A 27,702-nucleotide genomic window follows, 5' to 3' on the forward strand; every position below is an offset into this window, starting at 1 on the left:
TCTGGAGTTTTGCCAGGTGCGACTTCGCCGGTGAATATTATGGCAATCACATCCATGTCGGCGAAGTCAAGGCGGTAGATGTTCATGTTCAGATCGGTGAATTTATGCCGGAGATGGTAGCTCTGTTCTGCCCTGCCCATACATCTATATATCTATACATAAGTTTGACCAGTTGAAACACTTTCTTGGATCCACCAAGTTTTCTTCTTCCTCAGTCTCCTTATTTTAGGTCGTTACCGTTGGCTTCGCTTGTGGATGATAATGCCGTGTTGGTTGTCGTTGTAGAAGAGTCTGCTAGTGGTGATGATTATGATGGTGGTGGTTGTGTGGTAGTTGTCTGTGTATGTATTCATGGTGTGTGTGATATAGAGGGAAAGTTGAGTGGTAATGATTAATGTAATGGATCGTCAGAGGAAATGGTTACATTGAATAAAATTGGTCGCCGGAGAAAATGGTTTCCTTGGTGGGTGGGGGACAGCGGGCGGCGGGGGTTTGTACATGTAGGTGTGTATATGTTACACAAGTATCACTTTATTTGTGGACAATATAGTAATTTCACATTGTCATGTCATATTAATAAAATATTAGAGGGTGTTTTAGTCATTTAACATGGTCAATGGCCGGAATAAAATGCCGATCAGTTTGGAGGGAGGTAAGTGTAATTTTTTAAACGTTAGGGGTACCGCCTGTAATTAGGCCTAACCTCAAGGGAGGTAAGTGTAATTAACCCTATATTATATATATATATTTTTTTTCGGAAGGTATCATATTCATTCCACGTGTTAGATTCTACAGCTGTAGGTCACGATGTAAGATTTGGTAAGATATTCTCTTTTATTTTATTTTTTTATATCTAATAAAACTTTGAAAGGAATAGAAAATCGAAAATGAATGTACATTGCGGATTTGAAGATTGAATGATAAATTACATTGACATCCTGGTGAGATACACATTTGTTTTTTTTTTTAATAATAAGATCCATTCAGGTTAACAATGACACTTACAGTCACCGCCAATCACATCTGACATGTGCCTCTTTCCCCTCTTGCTAGGGTTTCTGTGTCGCCTTTCTTTTTCACATAAGAGAGTGTGGTTGGTCAGAAATTCTCGCTCCACGACATCAAGCTTCAACGATCTAGAGCTTCCATGTTCTCCGCAGGCGAGGGAGGTCACATGAGAGCTGTTGAACTGAGTTTCAACATGTTTCTCGATACGTTGAGGTCCTCTGTTTATCAGAGTTTGGGATTGTCCCCACGCTAGTGTGTTTTTGCTAAGATTACTTCTCTCTCGTCTCCTGTTCGTCGATCTTGTCGGTTGTCTAGCCGGAGAAGTACCTGTGAGCGAAGGCTTGTAAATTTGGAGTTTTTGTGCCTTTGGCAAAATTGATACCCACTTTTTGCTAATCTTTCCTTTTAATCTGGGTGTTGTTCTTTTCTCCTTTGTTTCGTGTTTAATTTTAATGTTTGTTTTATGTTTTTTGTTGCCGAGGTCGGGTTTGCCTTTTCTATCTTGGTGTCAGCGGTGTTTACTTGCTCATCATCCATGGCTTTTTGGACACCTCTGGTCGCCGGAGTTTTCAATTTTGCAAGGCCGATTTTTATGCTCCGTTAGATCTGGAGTTTCAGGGCAGCTATTCTGTTGCTCCATGGTCAAGGAGATTTTTATGCTTCATCAGCTCTGGAGTTTCAAGGCCGATGTTCTGTTGTTTCATGGAAGTCTATTCCCAAATCCAAGTTGTGTTTCAGTCGACCGTTTTTTCCTCTTGATTGTGGATGGCCGTTACCGGACTGCATAGCCAGGTTTGTGCATATCCGATATGGATATTTGTGGATGTTTTCTATGCTTGGTTAAGGTTTATGTTGCAAAGGACATTTATGATGTTGGAGCTTATGGGATGGCAGCATGGCGGCGATATACTGTTCCGGTAATGTGCGTTGTTCCGTCGTCCTTGTTTGCTGCCTCATGATGTGTGGTGTTTCTTGTGGGCCACCTATTAAATATTGCAATTATGATCATTATGGTGGGGTGGGTAGGACTCGTATTTAAAGGGTAAAGTGTCAAAAAAAAAAAATAAATAAATAAATAAATAAATAAATATCTTCATATATATAAATTGTAGGGTTAATTACAACGACATCCCCTGAGATTTGTCATATTGACAGTCATATACAACTTAACCCCCAAAGACACCCCTTATATTTGTAAACTTGAACAATGACACCCCATTTTAAAAAAATGGAGCCAAACACAGCCTTAAGTGATATGAAATGTCTAATATATCCTAAGATATATTATAAGCCTAATATACCCCAAAATCCCAAAATTATTATAAAACCTAATTTTTATTTTTTTTATTTTATAAAATCCTAAAATTTTGAAATAAGTGTTTTTTTTTTTTATTTATTATGTTGTAAGGGCATTTTAGATATTTCGGTCTTTAAATTAAAAGATTGTCTTTATTTGCTCAATTCGAAAAATATAGGAGATTTTTTTTTCTTTTTTTTGTTCATTACCCTATTTATAAATATGTCATTTTAAATTAAATGAAGGTAATATATTGTCAAATCAAAAGATTGGAAGCCGCCATACTCTGAAAATACATGTATAAACACACATATATATTAAATTTTCCCCATATATAGCCAATTAGCCATGCTTATATGTATCATATATAAAAGTTTTAACATTCTTACATATATATAGAATTTTATGAATATGCCATTTTTACATTTAACAAATAACAAAGCATTATCAAATAAAAAAATTGGAAGCAGTAGATTTTTTTTTTTACCCTGGCAAAGAAACTGTCGTACGGCATCTACATAGGCAAGAGCAAGGAACCACTGAGACATAAAAAAAAAACACTAGACATACAACCTCCCAAAACAAAACTAACACCTAGCAAGATTAACAAAAACCTAAAGCTTTAAAGGGCGTTAGTGAAAATGGGAGTGCTAGAACCCACGAAATCCAAGACAAAAATACAACTCTGGGCAAGATATTGAAAGACAGTAGACCCCAATACCAAGGATCGAGGATGACATCACAATTTGAAGCGTAAAGAAGATTATGTTCAAGCAGGTCCATAGATAAAGATTTTGTCAAGGAAACCCAGAGATTTTGCATTTTTGCCTCCTGTCTAAGAAAGAAAATAAAGTGGTGGGCCACAAACATATTATGAAGCCTATAGGAAACTGAACCAAACCATAAAAAACCAGCCCTGTCAACCAAAAAGTTGAAACCATCCCATGCCTCTGGCCCACCACAAGCCAGCAGAAAGCTTTCACAAGAAACTTCAATAACATCAGCCATAACATCAACACCAACCCGGCCTACCAAGAATGCACCGACCCACTAAGCCGACAAATCGACTATCAAACCAGCCGATGCACCGGCAACCAGTTTGCAACAACCAAGCCAAAGCGAGCAGGGATGAAACCATCGCCGAGAGCAACACCAGTGCTAACAGTACAACGGCTCCCAAATGATTCCCCAATCCGGATCCAATCCCATAGGATACCATATATACCGAGGATCTGAGGGGGATTACTTGCAACACCCAACCCATATCCGAAATCCATGGCGACGGAGGTACATTCATTGTTGCCGATAAGAGGACCCGCCATGGAGAGGCCACACGTAGATGAATAGTGATACATAATGGCCAACAGAGATTCCAAGAAACACAACACCACAGAGAAAAAGTTAGCACATAAAACACAACCAATAAAACTATAAGAATACCTGGATCAAAGGGAAAAAGCGGTAAGAATGGGGCAACAATCCATCCAGCAACCAAAAAAGTTGATGGGATCACCAACCACGCACCAGAGCCCCTCCGGCCAAACAACCAACAAGATCAGCAAATAAAAGGAAATAGGTAAGACAACCCACCTAAATACTGCCATAGAGACAGCCTAAGCTCTGATAGACAGAGAACCTCGACGAGGCGAGGAACACACACTCCAATAGCCCTCATCACCCTTGATTGATACTCAGATCGAACCCACGAGAAGACCCAAAAGGCGGTGCAGATATAGTATCGTAGAGAGAGAAAAGGAGGAGGAATATCAAAACATGACTCACGAATTCATTGGAAGCAGTAAATGAAGCGCCAAATGTCCTGGTTTTAAAGTACGAACTACGTAATGACCCCATTTGCTTACCCGTCGCATTAGTCCCAACTCCCAAGGCTATAGTAAATTAGAGTTCAACTATGGTTAATTCATAGCTTACATTTTAGTTCATACTAACTTTTATTTCATTGTAATCATGCATTCAAGAAAAGATAGCAGTGGGAATAAAGGAGATGATTTAAAACGGGAAGTAGGGTCCGGCCAAGAAATGACCAGTCTTAGTTCATCCACTCAGGTGACCTCTCTCTCTGTGGGTGTATGTGTATGTGTTTTTCTTTCAAGAAAATATGAGCCAATGTGGTGGACAATAAGAAGCGGTCTCTTCAAATTAAGCACACACCTATTTCATCCCTCTTTCTTAACCCTAGAAAAGTTGTATCACTTTTTCCTCTGGTATGAGCATGCAAAACCATATTTTCTTTTCTTATGTTGTGTTTGGATGTAACAACCCAATCCACCATATTGTCGTGATTTGTTGTTGAATTTTAGTCTCGTACCATTTGGAGATAGTACTAGATGCACACGATTCGGATTGGACCGGTTTCGGAATATTTTGAAACCAAATTGTTCCTAAGGGTTCCATAAAATTTAAAACCGAAATGAACGATGAAACTAAAGGTTTAGTTCAGTTCAGTTCGGTTTCAGGTTCTAGACTGTACGTGCAAAATTTCGCTCAACCAGTAATGATTGAGAAAAATTAAACAACTCACTCAATAAACAATAAAAACAAACAAGAATAGTGTGTAGAAAAGCGTGGAATTGCTTGATCCCTTTATTGGAGGTCTAGGCCTCTATTTATATAAAAAAGTTAGAAGGATTATGGTAGGACTCGCGTTGTTTGTCTTCTAATTCTTTCCATATATCAATTTCTTTGCAAATAGAATTCTTTCCTCTTTATAATTCTTCCCTTACTAGATTTTCCTTACAAAGAACTTGCTCCTTTTGGAGACTCATTTTCCTTGCAGGACCGGCTCCTTCTTTAAATGGATTTGGGCCGCATTTAACTTGGTCCACATGACGGCTGGCGTCTTGATTCGGGCTTTAGTAAAGCTGGTAGTTAGATAATAGTAGTTTTGGGCTAATGACCAACTCAACTTGGGCTTCTGACGAGATGGGCTTTGAACTTTATTGAAGATAAAGTTATATTTATGATAACGTGGACTGCTCTTATTGGAGGGAGATTTTTTCCTCCACACAATTCCCTCTTTAATTGGATTGCGGCTCCTATTAAGAAGGGAATTGAAGTTGCACGGTTGTCTATTTTATAAAAAAACGGTTCAAAGATTGCCCATTGCCATTCTGCCTTAAGAGATTCCATAAGGGTTACTTTTGCTCTCACTACGTTTCTTGCTTTCTTCACTCCGTCGTCTTATCAGGTTAGTTCTTCATCTTTTTCTCTTTGATGTTGCATTATGAGTACTTCGACTACTCCTGAACGTATAGAGATCGTAGATTCTGTGTCCACTCCCTCGTCTTCCCCTAATCTCATTAGGGTTCCCCCACCTAGGGTTTCGAACTTTCCTAAACCTGTAAGTGACTCGGCTAATCAGCCAGGTGCTTCCCCGATCCAGGCTGAAACATCCACCTCTGGGTCGGACAATATCCTCACTAAGGAAGAAAGAAATGCAATTTTATCTATTCGTCGCATCCCGTTCTCCATTGAATCCGTAATGGAAGAATTCGAGATTCCTGAGGGGGTAAAAATTGCAGAGTACCCCAAAGGCGCTGATTTTTGCGCCGGCGAAGGCGTCGGAGAAGACGAGTTGCTCCTCTCTGTTGGGCACCTCAACGCTCTTAGGTTCCCCCTTCATCCTTTCATCACTTAGTCTTCAACAAATTGGGGATTGCACCCTTGCAAGTAAACCCTAACTTATTTCGAGTAATCTCCGCACTCCTCATTCGCCGGTGGCAGGAGAGTCTTGACCTGACTCTGGCTGACTTGCTGATTACTTATTCTATTTCTAAGGATGGAACCGAACCTGTCGTTTCTTTTTCACATCCCCCTTGCACCAAAGGATATATACAGACCTCCCTACTTCTGAAAAGAAGTGGAAAGAGAGGATAATAATTGTTAAAGGGAGATGGGCCATGCCCCAATCGAGCAAACTCCCAATCCCTCGTAAGTTCAGGAAGTTAGGTATAGAACATCCCCCCTTTCTTCATGAAGAGTGCTCTGGCTGTTTCCCATATCGAGTCTTATTCTTTCGATATATTTACGAGTTTCTTGGTGTTTTTTCAGCAACATTTCCTTCTTCGGCTGCCAAGAAGAGGCTTTCCTTCCTGAAAAGGCAGGTCTGGAGTGACCCTCCTTCGGTCGAGAGCTTACTCATTTCTGTGAGTCTTAAAGCAGTTGCTTCCAGAGCTGTATGCGCTGATCTCATGGACCTCTCACTTCCATCATTTGACAGCTTCCCCATGACTGAAGAAGAAAAGCAGAGGGCTAAAGCCTTAAAGAAGAAAGCTGCAGAGAATGCTCCGTTGACTATATTGCGTACAAATGAGCAGGAAAAGGATATTAACGAACTCCCTTTGAACAAAAGGGCAAGGCTGAACCCCTTCTTAACCGCGAAATCCAAGGGTGCTTCCAACCCAAAAAGCAAAGGAAAGAAATCCGAGGAGATTAACCCTGACGATGAGGTCAATGCTTACGTCCTTGCCGAGGCTGGGGCACCTTGCACTCCTTCCTTCTCGAGGGCTGACAAGTCCATCCTCCATGTTGGTGATTCTATGATCACTGACCCATTTGCAGCACTAGCCGTTGCTCGGGGAATGTGGCTCCCCAAGGATGAAGAAATTATTGGCAGAATGAGGTTGGAACAACTACTCCCATCTTCCCCTGTTCGTGCCATAGAGGTTTGCTCCTTCCTTCATTTTCATTGTCATAATTGCCTTACAAACTTTCTTACATTGTTATTATCTCATGATGCAGGGCTTGTATCATACTATGGCCCTCTGTGCTACTGCTGAGGCTCAGTCTCTTTCCCTTAAGAAGCTGGAGAAAGACCTCAGTAATTCTGAGAAGAAGGCATCCCATGCCATTGCTAATGCATAAATTGCATATGAGGCTCGGGATGTTTACAAGAAGCGTTTGGTTGCTTTTGATGCCAAAGTTGAGGCGATTGAGGCTGAAGTCCAATGCTTAAATGACGCCCTTAGCACCTGCATCGTTGCCGAGAGGCAAATGCAAGGTCGTTACTCCAGTCTGGTGTGTTTGTCAAGTGCAAAAGCTTACCGGTCCGACTTCAATCAAGGCTCAAGCCCCAAATCGATGGATCCTGATGCCTTTGATGTGAACATAGGGGTGTCCTTCCCTTATACAGAGGGTCCGAAAGCTCAGGAGGCTGAGGTGCTTTTTGCTGAAATGGTGAAAGCTCACCCGGAAGATCCTCTGAGCTCATCAACTCCTGTAACTCATGGTCCTTCAATTCCTCCACCTGCAAGTCCAGCTGTAGTAGATACTTTTGAATCTGCCCCGTTTGATCCGAAGAGGAAGTAGGATCAAACAAACATATATATATTTTTTTCTTGTAATGAAACAATTTTGAGAATGAATGATATATCATTTTCTTTTATTTTGCTTCGATTACGTATGCTTGTATGCTTCTGATATTGCATTCTGTTGAGATTATTATTATTTTTTATTTTTTATTTTTTAAGGAAGGTACTCTGCTTGAAGGTTCCTTATTTGTTTTAGTCCGAAGCAAAATAAATAAGAAGTTTTCCAAGCCAGACACTCAGTGTCCGAGGCGAGGTTTTTGCCGAGCCGACACTTAGGGTCCGAGGCGAGACTTTTGCCTAGCCGGACACTTAGGGTCCAAGGCGAGACTTTTGCCGAGCCAAACACTTAGTGTCCGAGGCGAGAGTTTTTTGACAAGCCGGACACTTAAGGTCCGAGGCGAGACTTTTGCCGAGCCGGACACTTAGGGTCCGAGGCGAATGAATTACTCCCCTGCGCTGAGCCAGTAAGAGATTTTGCCGATCCGGACGCTTAGGGTCCGAGGCGAGATTTTTGCCGAGCCGGACACTTAGGGTCCAAGGCGAGACTTTTGCCGAGCCGGACACTTAGGGTCCGAGGTGAGACTTTTACCAAGCCGGACACTTAGGGTCCGAGGCGAGAGTCTTTTGATAAGCCGGACACTTAGGGTCCGAGGCGAGACTTTTGCCGAGCCGGACACTTAGGGTCCGAGGCGAATGAATTACTCCCCGGCGCTAAGCCAGAAGGAGATTTTGCCTATCCAGACGCTTAGGGTCCGAGGCGAGATTTTTGCCGAGCCGGACACTTAGGGTCTGAGGCAAATGAATTACTCCCCGGCGCTGAGCCAGAAGGAGATTCTGCCGATCCGGACACTTAGGATCCGAGGCGAGATTTCTACTGAGCCGGACACTTAGGGTCCGAGGCGAATGAATTACTCCCCGGCGCTGAGCCAGAAAGAGATTTTCATACATATATCGTTTTGTTTTTTTTTTGTTTTTTTTTTTTTTTTTGAAAACAACTCGCCGAGGACTCAAAAATGATAGGAGGCCAAGAAAGCGAGTAACAATGGCTGCGAAGTTTCCTATTTGTTTACTTTGGAGACTTTCCTCCATTGATACTCCCTTCTTGGCAACTCTATGTCATGGACTACGCATATATTAACCACATTTCCAATCTATTTTTATCCGATGTGGGACAAAGAGCTTTAACCATAGGTCAAAACGCATGGTTCTTAATAACTTGCTTCCAACATTGCTTTGCATAAAAGCATAACATTGCATAACCATAGGCATAAAATTTCAAAATTTTTTCCTTTGCATAAAAATTTCTTTGCATAAAAATTGCTAATGCATACTGCAACGCAAAATTGAATAATCATAGAATGATGGTATGGCCCCCATTTTTATGGAAAGAAACAAATAGAAGCAAAATAAAGTAAAGCATGGCTAACTGTGGGCTTACGCAGCCTTATTTCTAAAGAATTCTTAAAAAAAAAATTGACAAACTTAACTAATGGAAATACCGTTTAAGGTGTATTGCATTCCAAGGATGTGTAATGGGACGTCCGTCAGCTTCGGCCAAACGATATGCTCCCTTCCCCGCTACTTCGGTAATCCTGTAGGGTCCGGTCCAATTAGGTTCCAGTTTTTTTAAATGAGCTGTCTCTTGCTTCAGAATCCAATCGCCTACCGCAAAACTCCAGAATCTGACACGTTTGTTATAACTGTTGCGCAGCTGCTACTGATATGAAGCAAGCCTAATTGCTGCAGCATCCCTTTTTTCATCAAGGAGGTCGAGACTATGTTTGAGCTATTGACTATTGTTTCCTTCAAGTAACAAGGATGTCCGAAGGGTTGGAATCGCCGTTTCGGTTAGAATCACTGCTTCGGAGCCATAAGCCATGGCAAAAGGACTCTCCCCCGTGGGCCGCCGTGGTATGGTTCGGTACGCCGAAAGCACCTGAGGGAGATTCTCGTGCCATTTCGTTTTTAGTTTCTCCAATTTCTTCTTTAAACAACTGAAAATGGTCCGATTAGTTATTTCAGCCTGTCCATTCCCTTGTGGATGACTAACTGCAGCTAACTTTTGTATAATTCCATGTTCAGCAAAGAATTTTCTTGTACTCCTATTGTCGAAGTTCTTACCATTGTCCATCATAATGACTTTTGGGACCCCAAACCAGCAAATGATGTTATTCCAAAGGAAAGTTTTTACCTGCTCATGGGTTACACTTGAGTAGGCCTCGGCTTCTACCCATTTAGTGAAATAATCTGTAGCCAGTAGCACGTATTCCTTTTGTTCCACAGTCTTGGGTAACGGGTTCACCATATCAATCCCCCACTGTGCAAATAGCCATGGATTTGCCATTGCGTGCAAATCTTCGGCAGGTTGATGCTTCATGGGACCGTGACGTTGACATTTGTCACACCTCCGAGTATACTCTTCTGCATTCTGGGCCAAGTACGGCCAGAAGTAACCTTGAGTCAGGACTTTATGCGCGAGGTATCTACCCTCAGAATGGTTGCCACAATCTCCGTCATGGATTTGTTGCAACATCACAAGAGCCTTAGTAGGGCTTAAACATTTCAGGTAAGGACCTGAAATTGACTTTCGGTATAACTGATTGTTAATGATGGTATATTTAGCTGTGGTGAGACGGAGCTTCCGTGCTTTGGACTTCTAGTCTGGAAGAACTCCATGCTTAAGGTAGGCTTCCAATGGATCAATCCAGCATGGTTCTCGAGGAATAAATGGAATCACCATTACCTTCTGCGGAGGATTAATGCTGGGCTTGTCCAAAACGTCAATAGGCACAATCCGAGTTAGATCTTCATTCGAGGATGACGCTGATGTGGCCAATTGATCCGTTTCGACATTCTCAACACGAGGTACCTGATAGAATTCGATCTGATCGAATCCCCGTGCAACGTTTTCTACAGCTTCTTTATATGCTTTCATTCTTTCCTCTTTGGGATGGTACTGACCTATCACTTGATTTATAACAAGCTGTGAGTCACTAAAAACCTTTAAGCAACGTACCTGGAGGCTGCTAGCCAATCGAAGACCAGCAAGTAATGCCTCGTACTCGGCCTCATTGTTCGTAGCCGGGAACTTCAAACAGATAGATTGTTGTAGCTTGGTGCCTTCGGGTGTTGACATTACAACGCCTACCCCTGCACTTGCTTGATTTGAGGAGCCATCGACTCGAAGTTCCCATTGTGGTTCAGGGTGTGCCGGCTCTTCGGGAGTATCTTCATACTCGAGAAGAAAGTCTGCTACGGCTTGTCCTTTGTGCGACATGCTTGGCTCATAAGTTATGTCGAATGAACTAAGCTCGATAGCCCACTTGGTAATTCTCACAGATAAATCAGGCTTGGAGAGTATACCCCGTATAGGATAGTTGGTAAGTACCACAATGCTATGAGATTCAAAATAATGCCGAAGCTTCCTCTTGGCATAGATCAAGGCTAAGATGACTTTTTTTGCTTTACTATATCGCGTCTCCGCATCTGCCATGGTTTTACTTGTATAGAAGACTGGATATTGCTTATTTCCTTCCTTTCTAATCAATGCTGCACTTGTCGCTATATTAGAAATTGCCAAATACATAATAAGAACCTCCCCGGGTTTTGGAGCAGATAGAATTGGTGGTTCGGCTATGTAACCTTTTAACCGACTGAGGGCCTCCTGCTGCTGAGGTCCTCATATATCTTTATTCTTAGATCGTATAGCATCGAAGAATGGTTTGCACTTATCTGACAATCGGGATATAAACCGGCTGAGGGCTGCGATCTGACCAATAAGAACCTGCACCTCCTTGCAATTTTTTGGTTCCTAATTCTGGATGAGGGCCTTAGCCTGAGCCGAACTTATCTCTATCCCTCTTTTATTCACTATGTGGCCGAGGAATTGACCTGATGATACCGCGAAGGAGCACTTGGATGGATTCAACTTCATGTTGTACTTTTTCAAGGTATTGAAGACTTCCTGTAGATGCTTCAGATGATCTTCTTTCTTCACACTTTTAACCACCATGTCATCTATATATGCTTCAACTGTCTTTCCCAGCAGATTATCGAATATCTTGTTGACAAGGCGTTGATAAGTAGCTCTAGCATTCTTCAGTCCGAAGGGCATGACCCTGTAATAATAGGTCCCCTTTTCTGTAATAAAAGCCGTTTTTTTCTTCATCTTCGGGGTTCATAGGAATTTGATTGTATCCCGAGTATGCATCTAGGAATGTCAGCTTCTCGTAGCCGGTGGTAGCATCAACCATCTGGTCTATCTTGGGCAGAGGGTAGCTATCTTTAGGGCAGGCTTTATTGAGGTTGGTATAGTCTACACAAACCCTCCATTTTCCATTCTTCTTTTGTACGACTACCACGTTCGACAGCCACTGTGGATATTGCACTTCTCGAATGAAACCTGCTTGCAACAATTTGCTCACTTCTTCAGCTATAATGTGATTGCGTTCAGGGGCAAACCTTCGGTGTTTCTGCTTAATCGGTTTGAACTCCGGATCCACCTTCAGACTATGGCAGGAAACTAAGGGATTGCTCCGGATAACATCAATTAATGCCTCATTTTCTTCGGACGTGGAAGAAGATCCTAGATAAGTAACCTTCTGAGGGTCGCTGAGGATAACTTCCATGGCTTCAAGGGTCTCCTCAGTGGGCTTCGTAATTTCCTCTTCCTCCTTTTCCTTAAGATACTTGGGCAGAAGGCTCTGTAATTGCTATTTGGGTCCAGTTTTGGAAACCACACCTGGTTGCTGTTGAGTCGAAACCCTTGTCGCCTCAACTTGTGTCAACATAAAGCATTCCTTCGCTGCGACTTGATCGCCCCATAGATTAATTACTTCTTTCCCGTCCGGAGATAAGCACTGCATCACCTGGTGAAGGGTGGATGGAACTCCCCTCATCCGATGTATCCAGCTTCTTCCCATGATGAGATTGTAAGAAGGATGGATCTCTGTTAAAACAAAATTCTCCTTCAGAGTCCTCTTCGCCACGGTTACGGACAAGTCTATTACTCCAAGGGGATCTACTCTTGTGCCATCGAATCCCATCAACAGGCTGGAGGTAGGTCGAATAGACGATGACGGGATCTCTAACTGATCAAAGACCGTCTTCGTGATTATGTTGGCGCTACTTCCTGGATCTACCAAAACCCTCCTGATCATACAATTGGCCACTAAAAGACTGATGACCAATGGATCCTCATGGGGGAGTTGCACTCTGGATAGGTCGCCATCTCCAAATCCAATACTGATGCTACCTGAATTGATAGCATTGACTGAGGATATCTTCCTGAGCTTGTGGGTCGCCCTCAGTCTGGATCTGTACACCTCCTCGGACTCTTGATCATCTTCAGACCTGCCATGTATTGCATGGATGACTTTTACTTGCGTACTTTCTACCTTGCGGGGATAGACCTCGCGGGGCTTTGCATACTCCTTCGTCATGAGGTAATCCGTCAACTCACCTCTGGCGATCATATTCTCCACTTGTCGCCTGAGGGATCTGCAATCGTTAGTTGAATGTCCATAATCTCGATGATAAGCGCAATGCTTGCTTTTGTCCCTTTGCTCCAGGGGTTGCTTTATTGGCTGCGGAGTTGTGAACTTCGTCTTATTCTCTTGGAAGAGCCGAGCCAAGGTAGTTCGGAGAGGTGTAAATCCTTCCTCTACCTTTTGCCTTTTTTCAGGTGCCTGGGTGACCGGCGTTAAGGAACGTTGGCTTTTTTGAATCTTTTGGGTTGGAATTATTTCTCGAGGCTTGTTTTCCACTGTCACGAGGGTGGCGTGCTGCGCTCGGTGGGCTATATTTTCCTCAAGCCGAATGTAGATCTGGGTCCTGGCATTTAGAGTCTGCATGTCGGGAGGAGAATACTTGACTAAGGAAGTGTGGAACTTCGTCCCCTGAATCATCGCGAGTTTAAATGCCTCTATAGCAGTCGCGGGATAACAATCTGCTATTTCTGATGCCTCCATATTGAATCTCGACAAGAAATCCTGCAATGTTTCCCCCCTTTTCTGCCTTACGGTGAAGAGGCTGGCAATGCTCTTCTTTTGCTTCTTATTTCCGCAATATTGTGCCAAGAACATGGTGCATAGAGTTACGTAATCCGGGATGGACTTATGCGGTCTATTCCTGAACCACTCTAGTGCTGCTCCTGTCAAACTGGTAGGAAAAACTCTGCACATCCAAGGGTCATTTCGATCATCCAAAGCCATCTTTTGAGCGTAATGATCTAAGTGCCGAGAAGGATCCCCTGTTCCATCAAACTGGGTGAAAGAAGGCATGGTAAATTTCTTGGGCCTTTCAACCAGATACACATCATCAGTGAAAGGAGTTTTGACCAAGGAATTTTTGTGTTCTCTAGCCATCTCGGCAGGTGTCTGAATCTTCAGGAGTCTCTTCTCGTCAAAGGCATCCTGAACACCTGCACCGTCTGGGATTCCATTGGACCACTCCGTAAGCTTATGGCTGGATTCGACTTCCTCATCCTGCGTGCGACGAGGGACATTGTCTAAAGCCGCAGCCTCAAATCTTGCCTTCCGTTGCTGCTGAACCTCATTCGACTGAGCCTCATTGGGTCGTGCCCCATTAGGTGGAACCCCATCAGGCAGAAGTCCAGTAATCGGAGGAATATTCTGACTAGGGGGTGCTGCTGTGTCACCCACTGGTGGGGTGGTGTCAGCTGAGCCAGCGTCATTTGCAGAGTGTTATTCTGCTGTTGAAGCAAGGCGATCTGAGCCACGCTTGTTTTGTTTGCCTGACGAAGTACGTTAAACTATTGTAGAAACTCTTCACGCATCTTTTGCATCAACTCCGTCTGTTGATCTGCTGAAGATCCTCCGTTCGACATTCTGGATGGTAGCTGCAGGATTCACTTGTGGAACAAAAACAAGAATGGGATGCACACGGTTCCCACAGACGGCGCCAAAGTGTAAGTGCAAAATTTTGCTCAACCAGTAATGATTGAGAAAAATTAAACAACTCACTCAATAAACAATAAAAACAAACAAGAATTGTGTGTAGAAAGGCGTGGAATTGCTTGATCCCTTTATTGGAGTTCTAGGCCTCTATTGATATACAAAAGTTAGAAAGATTATGGTAGGACTCGCGTTGCTTGTCCTCTAATTCTTTCCATATATCAATTTCTTTACAAATAGAATTCTTTCCTCTTTATAATTCTTCCCTTACTAGATTTTCCTTACACAGAACTTGCTCCTTTTGGAGACTCATTTTCCTTGCAGGACCGGCTCCTTCTTTAAATGGATTTAGGCCGCATTTAACTTGGTCCACATGACGGCTGGCATCTTGATTCGGGCTTTAGTAAAGTTGGTAGTTAGATAACAGTAGTTTTGGGCTAATAACCAACTGAACTTGGGCCTCTGACGAGATGGGCTTTGAACTTTATTGAAGATAAAGTTATATTTATGATGACGTGGACTGCTCTTATTGGAGGGAGATTTTTCCCTCCACATAGACTCTTTTATAATTCAATCTAATATATATATATATATATATATATATATATATATAAACATGTGTATCATATATAATATAATTTCTTATTATATTATGATATATAGTTGGGTGGTTAAAAGGCCAATCTTATTATTCTATTATTTATATAATATAAAATATATAAATATATATACAATTTATGTAATGGTTCGGTCTGGTCTTATGGAATCTCACCCCGTAACCGAACCGTTTAAAAACGGTTCAACCGAATTGCGAAAAAATCAAACCAAATCTCCCGGTCCAATTCAGTTTACCGGTTCAAGTGGTTTTTTGTGCACCCCTTACTAGAACATATAAGTACCTCACATTCACCTTCACCTTACCCGACGATGTGAGATTGTGTAACTTCTAACTCGTCCAATGTAGTAGCTGGCTCAATGTCTCACACTCACCCACATAGATTGCCCAATCACCCCCCAAAGGGGTCCAACGTCCTCATTGGCCACACTTCTGGCTGGATTTCGGCTTAGATACCATTTTTAAAGTGCTATTTATGTAGGATTGGTACTCTTCATGGTATAACGCATTTTGGGCTGAGGCTCAGGAACAAAACCTTGCAGTCACAGACCCAAAATAGACAATATGTGGTGGAAAAGTTCTATTTATGTAGGATTGAACTAAATTATTTACATTTTTTATTTTTATTTCTGAACTAAATTTCCTCTTATTATAAATTCAAGACACCAATTCAGTGCTCCCAAACATAATATTAGAGATTCTCGATCTTTCCCAAAACCATGGTGCATTTCTCTGAGATCCCAAGGATGCATTAGAAAACGCCTTTCCATAATGTGTTTAATTCGAGATTACCCCACTTTTACTTCCAATTTACACTTCAAAGTTGCATCACTTTTAGTTCCAAATTATACCATTTGTAATTTGAGTTTGTGAACAGTTTTAGTTTTCTCTTTCGAGTTTGCGCCACTTGTAGTTCAACTTTATAACCAGTTTTAGTTCTAAGATTACACCATTTACAATTTAAGTATACACCACTTTTGGATGGAGTTTGTACCACTTTTGATTCAGTTTTCTTACTAGTGTGGTGACAAGCATTACCAAGATAAAATCAAAGAGGCCTCCAAACAAGTAAGTGATAAGGAGGAACCTTATATATGTGGCAGCTTACTTGGAAGAAAGGGAAATCGACAGGCAGCATGCTACTTTTACTTCTAAAGAAATGGTAATGAGTTATTATATACTACAAAGTAACATTTAATTTGGTTATTATCTCTTACATTAATTCATTGACATTGTAACTTTTATTTTGTTATTATGAAGACGGTGTACCACGGTCTTCATAGATCTTCACCATATAAGTTCATTGAAGTCATATCCCAATTTGACGAGAAGAAGAAGAAGGCAGTTCAAAAGATTGGATTTGGCAATCTGTTGGAGTTGAAACGCTCCCATTTAAACCGCGAACTTTGCCTCCATCTCGTTGCTCGATTTGACTGGAGGTCCTGTAAGCTAAGAGTTGGTGATGAGAAATTTATTCCCATCTCTACACTTGATATTGAGTCCATACTAGGAATACCTCGTACTCAAATACCAGTGCCCACAGGCATTCCTAGGGGTGCTTCGGGGATAGAAGATGGAGGATTTTGTCAAAAAAATGGACTAGAGATCTATACTTTAGCTGAGAAGCTTTTGAAACTTGACGTGGGGGATGAGTTCAAGCGAGCATTTGTGCTTTTCACATGCAGAGCCATACTTTCCCCCAGTGGCCGATGTGAGGTCTATTCAAAGTTGCTCAAAGCTGTGGACAGGGTGGAACAGATCAGGATTTATAACTGGTGCTTTTATGTACTCAATCATTTGCTGGAATCTATCAAGAATTTTTCTGGCGATACAAAGTGTTGTAATGATTGTCTTATTTTTCTATTAGTCTTTAATATTATGAAAATTTAAATTCCTTTGACTGGTGTTTTATTTGTTTGTTACAATGAAAATTTAAATTCCTTTTAACTTGTAGTTTCTTTATTTGATGCGAGTTAATATAAAATGGCCCTCTCCTATGGGAGCTAGATGTCCAATCTATTGGTTTTTGGACCGACGAGCTCATCAAAGCTCGCAGCAAGATTTGAAAAAGAGGAGATAAGAGGTTCTGGACACTGTCAGGTAACACGTTATGCCATATTGAATTAGATGCTATTAAATAAGAAAATGAATATGTAGTAAACTTACTTACAGGCTCGAGTGTGTTCTTGAGAAATATTGTTTTAGCCGTAAATGTCAACAGAGCAAATCGTTTGCACTAAAAGGTCCCAAAATGATGTCACTGTTGTTGGCAACTTGGCATATGTTAATGTACAACTCACTATGTTAATGTTAGTCTTGTGTGGAAGTGTGTCCACATATGAAATAGTGGTGACTGTGATTACAAACTAATGAAGAAAGGACTCAAAAAATAAACAACTGAATAGAGAACACACAAAATAAAGATAAGGATTTACGTGGTTCGATAATATACCTGTGTCCACGGGCGTAGCTCAAGATCAATGCGCTAATATTCAAAGCCCAAAAGGATTACAAAAGGCTGACAAATGAATGTTTCTCTTCCTCTCTTACACTACGAATTGCTCACTTGAGTTTTTCCAACTTTGTACTCGAATGCCTTTGAAGCACAATGTCTCATCCTATTTATAGCCAAAAGCCATGCAACAATCACCGTAATTTTGGGTGATATATTGCATGCAATCCTTGAATTTTCCCAAACACAGCATGCCAATATGCGACTTTAACAAAGCAACCATTTCTACAGGAGAGCAGCAATTTGCACAGGAAGCGTAGATCTTTTTTTTTGGAAAGTAAAGGATTATATTAATAAGAAAAATGTACAATAAAGCCCAAATGACAAGGCCCAAACAGCCAACAAACAGATGAACCAACAGTGGCCCATTTAACAGTTAATGAAGACATTAATATTCTAAGAGCCCTAGAATAGATATGTCTTGGACAACAATAAATCCGGTGAGCGACGTGAGAAGAGGCAGAGCCTCTGGTGATCAATCCGTTTCCGGCGGCGGCCTTATGAAGGATTGAGGCAGATCCCATTCAAGCAAAAGCGTCCTCGCAGAGTGCGAATCCTTTACAGTGAAGGAAGATAACCTGTGTTTCACCAAATCCATGGTGCAATTCAACACCCTCGTTTGTGATCTCCTTTTGTTTGAGAAGGCCCTTTCATTGCACTCCATCCAGATCTAGTTGATCGTGGTGGATAGGACAAGTTTATTGATTGAATTCTGCAGGTTCCGGCGACTCCATCTATGCGAAGCCCAAATGATGAAATCGCTCCAAGAAGAGGGTGAATCACGGAACTTACACTTTGATTGCAGGAAACTCCAGACTGGGTTGATGAAGGAGCAAGAAAAGAAGATGTGCTCATGGGATTCGTCAACCGAGTGGCAAAAGAGGCAGAATTTAGACCCAGTGAAAGATTGCATACATTTGGTATCATACGTTGAAAGCCGATTTTGTAGGGCCAGCCACAGTGTAAATGTAATGGGTATGAATATATATATATATGTGTGTATATATATTAAAGTTATAAAGTATTTTTTTAAAAAAGCAAGTGGGCCCCACTAATGTATTAAAAACACCACAAAGGGGCATAAGGCCATTTCACAGACCAATTTCTCTCTCTCTGCGTCTCTGTCCAGAAGCTTCCCTTTCTTTTCTTTTCTTTTTCTTTTCCAATTTCAAGCTTTGATTCCTCCTCCCATACTTGGAATTTTTGGGTGCTATTTGTAGCAAATCGAAGAGCACGGCGAGTTCTACGTGTGAGTACCAACAATTTCAGTTTTGGTGCACTCTAAGGAGTTTGAAATTCTAGGGTTTTTGGGCTCAAATTAGGGGTTTTCATCAATTTGAGGTAGGGGTGTTCTAATTTACAATTTCTTGGCCTTTGGTGAATTTTTCCCCTTAAATTTGATTCTAAGCAAGCTAAATTTTAATTACTTAGCTTGTTGTTGTTGTAGTTCTTTGTAATTACAATGATAATTGTGCTCCTTGTATTATTTGAGTTCATATACATGTCTATTTTCATTACAGTAAATGAGCATGCTTAGTGTTTGATGTGTTATATGTTTCCATGATTATTTATTTATTTATTGTCTTGAAGAAAAAATGGATGCTATGGTTATAAATAAATAAATAAATAAATAAAGGAAAGGAATGTTTAGAAATTTTCATTAAATTGTGATGATAATGTAAATGGAAATGTGTGAAAACATATAGTTAAATTAATGATTTGAAGTATGAAGTATTCATGCATCCATTGGGAAAGAGAAAGGGGGAAAAATAATTGTTAGAACAAATAAAATTGTTTTGGGGAAAATATTTTCTAAAAGTGTTGCGAAAAGCGGACGCCTAGGAGGCGCCTAGTGGTCCGTGATGTTGGTGTAGTCTAGAAGGGAATGTAGTTGAGTTAACTAGGCCGGATGCGACGCCTTGGAGGTACCTTGTGGTCGTGGATAGTTAACCAACCTTCCTTTCGTGACGCCATGGAGGTGTCTTGAGTCGGACTACACTAACGGTTTGGTTGTTGAAACAGAATTGTTTCAGAAATGGGGAGTGACATTTGCATAACATTGCACTTCATGACATCGTGATAAATTTGTGATTGGTTGATATTTGTTATATACTTGTTATTATGGTTGAGAATGGGTGTTTTCCGATGGTATGATCCCGTTCACTTTTTATCTATTCATTGTATGGATTCACGGGGACATAAGAAGTATGTCTTAGACACTTCCTACTGAGCTTATACTCACCCCTTTATTTTTAACATTTTTTCAGGATATGGAAAAGAGGTGGCGGACGACGGTCCACCACAGGTTTAGATGAGCTTGAAGACCCATTCTATTTTGTTATCTTTTGTATTAGACTCTAATATTTTGTAAATGTAATATTAACTACCTTGTGACACTTTAGTTTAATTAGTATAATGTTGTAAGCTATGGACTTTTAATTCTAGCTACATTTTATGGACTGTAATTTGATGTAACTTAAGTGGATTCCATGTTTGGATAAGATGGAGGAACGGGACTTTTATACGTATGTAACCATTTTGGGAATGTAGTATAATATCTAAATTGTGCGTTGGGACATGATAAGTTAGATTTAAGACCCAGTGAGGCCACTGCATTTATTTTTTTGTATTTCAACAGGTTGTTGAGGGACATTTTCTACGGAGGTCATGCCAAAATTTTTATAGATTTTTGTTATTATTTGGGTATCTTTTCGGGTCTTTACAAATTTGGTATCAGAGCGATGGTTCGAATACCAATAGGACGACGGGTAGAGGCCTACCTAGGATTGCATGGGGAGTTGAGTTATTTGCTTACTTGTTTAATTGCTTACGTGATTGCATGCTTATATGTTTATGTGTTAAGGTGTTTAATTATTTGAAAAGCATGCTTAATTGTTTAAATGCTTATATCATTACGTGTTAAGTGGTTAATGTTGTTGTATATTATTATGATTATGTTTATCCTTAGTTGGGTATTTTGGAAGTATGGAAGGTGTTTATGTGTTTTCATTCTTGTCAAGTCATTCGTGTGAGGACTCCGTTCTCGTGCGTATTTTAGGGTCATCGTAATTGATCCGTTTCCTTTTCTTATAGCTTCATGGCAACACGAAGGGATCCCGGGGAAAGTTCTAGCTCCAATCCCATGGAAAGGGATCAGGAGCAAGTTGAGGAAGATATCTTATTGCGTGATTTGGTCCCACCAAGAGAGGGACAAGCGAGGGGGACCGTTGACCCACCTTTTCAGATAAATAGGGAGCAGTTGAGGTTAGCCGTTCAGGAGGCTATTTTTTATGCATATCGACTGACAGATGCGTCATTGTCACAGTTTGTGCCACCACCGGCACCACCACCACCACCTCCAAGGAAAAATGAGTTAGATGATACTCTTTACCACATTGCAAAGTTTGTGAAATTGATGCCAACATTGTTTAAGGGCGGTCCAGATCCCCTTGTTGCGGATAGTTTCATGGATAGGGTGGAGAAGTATATTAATGCCATGAATTTGGCAACGGACAAGTTGAACATTACATTGGCTACTTACAATTTTATGGGCGATGCTGAGATTTGGTGGAAGACTATTTCTCACACCCATAATCTGGATACTATGACATATGTTACATTCAAGAAGTTGTATTATGAGAAGTACTTTCCAGTGCCTAAGCGGAGGGAACTAAAGAAGGAGTTTGATGGGTTAAAGCAAGGAAGTATGACAGTTACAGAGTATGAAAACAAGTTTACATCACTTTTGAGGTTTGCACCGGGAATTGCTAATGATGAAGAAAGAAAGATAGAGAAATTTGTTAATGGCCTTGATCTTACCATTAGGCCAATTGTAGCTGCTTCAGAACCGACAGAGTATGCAAAAGCAGTGCGAAAGGTTTTAGTGGTTGAGGCTGAGAGCAAGGACAACAAGGCTATCAGGGAGTCCTGTGATATCCCCGGATTTCCGAATGCAGGTTGGCCAGGCCCACGCCCAAATACCCGATGATATCAAAACAAATTGATAATAAACGAACACAGAGTACAAAAGAATAAAGAAGAATAAATAAAATGCTGACAAGAAACTAAAATGATAATCTAATAATAAACCTCATAATATATTTCCATTAATTAATAAACTCTTCTGATACAACTGATCCTCCAAAATACAACTCGGGAATCCATACCGTGTGTACCCCTAGAAAATCCAAACTAAACAAATGGCAACAATAACTGTCTAAATCAGGAAACTAAATCATAAAGGAACTCCTATGTAGTATCGGAAGAATGAAGGAGACTGATCCCCGCTCAGCACGAACAACCTCTACTCCTGACGAACACCTGAAAAATAATGGTGGGTCAGGCCTACAAACAAGTTCTACTTTACTATAGCCCAAGCAGAGATCCGATACACGTATACATCCTAGTCAATCCAACAGTAACTAGTAGTCCGTATATATATATATATACACACACTAAAGGAACCTCACTAGATTATAGGGTTGTCTCAACCTGAATAGTAGGCAACATGCAAAACGCACATATAGTGGGCATGAGTACCTAGACCTACCAGGGTACATAACTACACTATATCTAGCTACACATCCCTGACGATATATGCACCCTAACCACTAATCCTGAGACTCAAACTCATATCATGGCACCATACTTATATATATATAATCTAGTAACCATCCTATCCAGTATAAATTAATCCTCCATAAGTCATTCAACTTATTCAGCTGACCTGACTTGAATATAAGTAGGACTTAACATTTTAGTTAATCCATTCCCTTATATAATAAATTAATCATCTATAAGTCATTCAACTTGTTCAGCTGACCTGACTTGAATATAAGTAAGACTTAACATTTTAGTTAATCCATTCCCTTATATAATAAATTAATCCTCCATAAGTCATTCAACTTGTTTAGCTGACCTGACTTGAATATAAGTAGGACTTAACATTTTAGTTAATCCATTCCCTTATATAAAATAGGTAGGACTTAACTGATAAGTAAATCCGGCTCTAGAATGCCACCGTCCCATACCGGTGCATTCAACCACATAATCCAACAATTGATGTAATAATTAAAGAAATACATCAAACATTCCAGAAATAGCTATGATAATATGATATCAAATTATCACATAATATGAATGACTTATTATTTATTTAAGCTTCCTATATCATATTTCCTGCACAAACTGAATCTTATACATGATGATATTATATTATATCGTCAAATAAGCATTCTCCATATCCAATCCATCCTACACATTTAATCTCAATTGCTAAAGCATTTTAAAAGATTAAATCCATTCGTTTGTTTAAACATTCAAATAGCAAGCATCGTTATGATTGAGTGTATTTAAATTTATTTAAACCCAAACTTAGTCCCTATTTAATGTTCAGGAATCCTAGGCATGTTTCTACGTTCCATCATTCCACAGATATGAAAAATATATAATTCAAACATGTAAAAATTCACACCAGAAATCAAATCAAAATCATGCATTTTTTAATTCATAACACAAGAACAGATATGAACCAATTTCATAAAAACCTATGCTTTAATCCAATTAAACATGCATAATTATTTAATTTTATGTGTTTAATAAATCCTGGAATTTCCTAGGCATGTACAAAAACACGAATCAAAGGGAAAGAGATAGAAGAAGAACTTGCCTTAAACTTTCGGATCGAAAGTTAAACTTCTTCTTCCTTGATCTTCTCTCTACAGGGTTTTTTTCCTCCTTCCTTCATTTTCCTCCTTCCCTCTCTAACTCTCTCTCTCTAGAATATATCACGTGAATATTTCTAACCCCTTTTTACAACCTATAGCTATATATTTATAGGGTAAATAAAATAACCCTAACCCTTTTTCCAATTCAAGTCAACTTAAAATATATATATATATATATATATATATATATATATATATATTAAAATATTAAAAAGGTAAGTAAAATATGTTACGCATATAATTTATGTACATCTTTATTAAATAAATAAATTATACACATCCTATTATTTTTTAATGGATTATCCAATAATACTTAAGTTACCATAATATTATAAAGTAACTTAAAACATAACACGTATCAAATCTATGTATATTTTTATTATTTAAATATAAAACATATACATAAGATTAAATATTACTACCCAAGTTACCATAAAAGTAATTAATAAATTACTTTCCCTTTTATATATATTAAAAAGGTAAGTAAAATATGTTACGTATATAATTTATGTATATCTTTATTAAATAAATAAATTATACACATCCCATTATTTTTTAATGGATTATCCAATAATACTTAAGTTACCATAATATTATAAAGTAACTTAAAACATAACACGTATCAAATCTATGTATATTTTTATTATTTAAATATAAAATATATACATAAGATTAAATATTACTACCCAAGTTACCATAAAAGTAATTAATAAATTACTTTCCCTTTTATATATATTAAAAAGGTAAGTAAAATATGTTACGTATATAATTTATGTATATATTTATTAAATAAATAAATTATACACATTCCATTATTTATTAATGGATTATCCAATAATACTTAAGTTACCATAATATTATAAAGTAACTTAAAACATAACACGTATCAAATCTATGTATATTTTTATTATTTAAATATAAAACATATACATCAGATTAAATATTACTATCCAAGTTACCATAAAAGTAATTAATAAATTACTTTCCTTTTTATATATGTATATAATATATATCTATATATATACATACACAAATATCCATGGGTAATAATCCACACACATCCAACCTCCTATCCAAGTAGTCCATGGGACCCAATTTGTTAGCCCATTACTACTAACCATAACCATAAAAGAAAAATAAAATAAAATAATAAAATAAAAAAAAATATTTAATTTACAATTAATCAAAACACCATTTAAGCACATAATCTAATTAAACAATTAACACATAGACAAATACAAATAATACATAGACACGTAATCAAATAATCAAGAAATACCTAATTCAATTAAACACATAAGTAATTAGTTAAATAATCAATTAAATAATTAACAATACAATTAAAATAAATAAATAAATACCGAGACTATCATTTTAAAATTAGGGGTATTACATTCTTCCCCCCTAACAAAAGGAATTCCGTCCTCGGAATTCGCCCTTACTTTTTTCCATTATCCTTAGAAATTGTGAGCAAAATACATCCTCCTATTCCCAAGTAGACGCAACCTCACTATAAGGGCTCCACTTAACTCCATTATACCAAGTGGTATACAGGGTTCCTATATTTTAAGAAACACAATAATCATACGATGCGTAGGTTGTATCAACGTAATCCTCCCATGTCGACAAGAGAATGATCTATATACCTCTAAGTCCCATAGAATATACGAACAAACTCCTATGTACCCAGCACTAATAATTCGGTAACGCTAATTCAGAGGCGACTGCCTCAATTGCGAAACACAATCTTTTAAAAGTCAATGTAATAAGTAAAATTGACCTTTCTCCAAAAATCGTCATTCTTCTTACATGGAAAACAGAACGAGCAAACTACTCCCTGATAGAAAAACTCTAGTATGCGAGTTTAACTATTTACAACATCCCACTATCGCTTCCCAACCGTGCGCAGTTCAATACAAAAGGAAGTATCTTTTTCCGGCATATTTTTAAATGAAGTCGAGGTCTAATTGTACAACCCTTACTTCCATTTCCAACCAACAAATGAGAGGTATGCATTGTGAAAGATACAAAACCTCCAAAGTTGTCACTCTAACCTTCTTGTGCCAACAATATCATAAACAAAATTCCGACAAGTGAAGTAAATACTTCCAACTGTCTATGAAAATTTAGGATATACGCCTCAAACATATCCTGTATGGTCTAATTTAATCTCTCGATTAATTCCTCCATCTATAGATATGAAGTAGAGCTGCTACTCCAAAATCTTCATAAAGCTTCTTCGAAATAGCACTTTGCATCCACTAATATGGACATTCACATGTTATAACACCACTATCACTGAACTATAGAACTACTATGAAGTTCTAAAATAAGCATCACTCAAATTTATGTCCTCAAGCGATCTTTCTCAATCCACCACTCGGATTCCATATGAAAAATTAAAATTCCAAATCAATGTTGATCCTTCCCACTGACCGTCACTCCTGTTTAGTTTAACTTCCATATTTGTTATAAGAAGTGGCTAAAGATTCCCATGATATCCGATGATCAACTTTCCACCTTTGTAGCAGGTTTTACACTTAGGGCAATTATATGCACGTCCCTATCCGTACCTGTCACCAAAACTGACATTTAATGTTGTGATGTACCTTCTAACCATTTGGGTATACCAAGAAAAATTATAAATTTCCATCTCAGTCGCCCGACCGTCATATCACTATTTACAGAAACTACTAACTATCCTCCAGTACCTTAAACTCCTTCTCTAGGGTCAGCTCCAATATTTAAAATTGATCTCCTGAACTACCTTGCTAATATCAAGTGTTATTATTACACCTGCTATACATTCAACTGATAACTCATCAATGAACCGAAAGATTTGAATATCTTATCGGTTGTTAAGAGCATCCACTTCCATAATTGCTTCCACCAGACGGAACTTGATATAAAATGTGAATTACCACTTCTATCTATCTAAACCATCTCGTGATCCATTCTATTCATATGAACTAAAGTCCTACCAGTTCGAAATAAACAAGAACTAAGCTGACCTCACTTATCAGTCAACCAATATCCCATCCAGAATCATGAGCCTTGTGCGAAGTCAGCAATTCCTCAACTAAATTCGTGGAAAATGCTCTCTCATTTCCACTTCAATATAGGGAATAGCTGTAAATGATCTAGTGATCTCTGATGGTCCATCTAGACTATCTAATAAAAATTACAATGGGAGACAAAATCACTATGCCCCCCCTCTTGCCTGTCATCCAAAACATCTGCTTCATACCGTGAAGTATCATATTTCCACTAAGATAAATAAAGAACTAAGAGTTGTGAAATTCAGTCCTTGCATCCTCTATCCAATTTGTCTGCAGAAAGTATCGTTAATCCGGTACCACCAGCTTTCGTCTGTACCCATTGTTTGAATTGGAATATCTTCAAAAGCGAATTCTGTAACTAAATCTATCCACTACTGATCTGTGATAAACTTACCGATATTGCAAGTCAATCGGTAATTCCATTTATCAATAATCAACTATGACTTTAACTCAACAAAAGTCAACAAACTACGACATTTCCATACATACCATGCACCTCATCTTTATATAAGTGTTTGGTCTCACCATCTTATCTTTGACACACCCTGCTTCTTTAAGACAAGTTAATGACAATCCAACTTCTTTGTCTAACTTCAAAAGAATATGAAATCTTTCCATCCTCTACATAAGTCATCAATTTCCTTGCAACAGCTAATTGTTGCAAATTGTGACTAAAAAAATAATTTCATATTATTTATGGAAATGAAGAGACTTAGTTTCCTCCTCCATGTGCAACACCGGCAAATTCCTCTTAATGACACACCCTCTTGAATAAATTCTTGATTAAGAATTTACTGATGAATATTTATTCAGTCTCCTATCCTCACTCGGTGTTATTCCAATAAGTACTTAATCCGATACTAAATTCTCCTTCTGACTTGGTAACAACTTCTGAAATTTTCAAGAAGATGTTCAGCAAATCCAGCACCTCTGATATATCATCATGGCGTTACAGTGGTCTTTATTTACCACTACCTCACGCATACCGAAACATTAACAATCACCAATATCATGGCATTGTAATATGATACGAATCCATACCTAACGTAAAGTATATCAAACTCATCGTTCTAAATTGTTTGATTCGTAGTGATGATTTAATTATCCCATCCCAAAACACACCATAATGACACATGTCCAGGTCCAATAGGTTAGCTAGATTTATGTGTATCTACCAAATACTACGACCGTATGCTCACAAATCTAGTGTAAATAACGCTATTACACCATGTTATTAAAA

General features: G+C 39.0%; 2 protein-coding genes across 2 annotated transcripts; one reads left to right on the forward strand and one right to left on the reverse strand.

The window, feature by feature from the left end:
- Positions 1 to 698: 698 nt before the first annotated feature.
- Positions 699 to 8,102, forward strand: LOC132266649 (uncharacterized). Its single transcript, XM_059767581.1, has 2 exons — positions 699 to 941; positions 1,054 to 8,102. Exon 2 carries the CDS (start codon positions 6,226 to 6,228, stop codon positions 7,102 to 7,104), a length of 879 nt encoding a protein of 292 aa, XP_059623564.1. The 5' UTR covers positions 699 to 941; positions 1,054 to 6,225; the 3' UTR covers positions 7,105 to 8,102.
- Positions 8,103 to 12,347: 4,245 nt separating this feature from the next.
- On the reverse strand, positions 12,348 to 14,482 carry LOC132316337 (uncharacterized). The gene is made up of 3 exons (XM_059814830.1): positions 14,428 to 14,482; positions 12,594 to 14,314; positions 12,348 to 12,503 (listed from the first exon to the last, which is right to left on the reverse strand). The coding sequence occupies exons 1-3, from the start codon at positions 14,480 to 14,482 to the stop codon at positions 12,348 to 12,350; spliced, it is 1,932 nt and encodes a 643-aa protein (XP_059670813.1).
- Positions 14,483 to 27,702: the final 13,220 nt, after the last annotated feature.

This window comes from Cornus florida, unplaced genomic scaffold (genome assembly GCF_030987335.1).
Source record: "Cornus florida cultivar Cherokee Brave unplaced genomic scaffold, ASM3098733v1 CherokeeBrave_3.0.0_Hap2_Chr07, whole genome shotgun sequence".
Classification (NCBI taxonomy): domain Eukaryota; kingdom Viridiplantae; phylum Streptophyta; class Magnoliopsida; order Cornales; family Cornaceae; genus Cornus; species Cornus florida.

Coding starts and splice junctions, on each gene's coding strand:
- LOC132316337 (XM_059814830.1), bottom strand. CDS start 14,482: ATGTCGAACGGAGGATCTTCAGCAGATCAACAGACGGAGTTGATGCAA. Junction 14,315..14,427: donor GGAGTTGATGCAAAAGATGC/GTGAAGAGTTTC, acceptor ACGCTGGCTCAG/CTGACACCACCCCACCAGTG. Junction 12,504..12,593: donor GGACTCTGAAGGAGAATTTT/GTTTTAACAGAG, acceptor ACCCTTCACCAG/GTGATGCAGTGCTTATCTCC.
- LOC132266649 (XM_059767581.1), top strand. CDS start 6,226: ATGCCCCAATCGAGCAAACTCCCAATCCCTCGTAAGTTCAGGAAGTTA.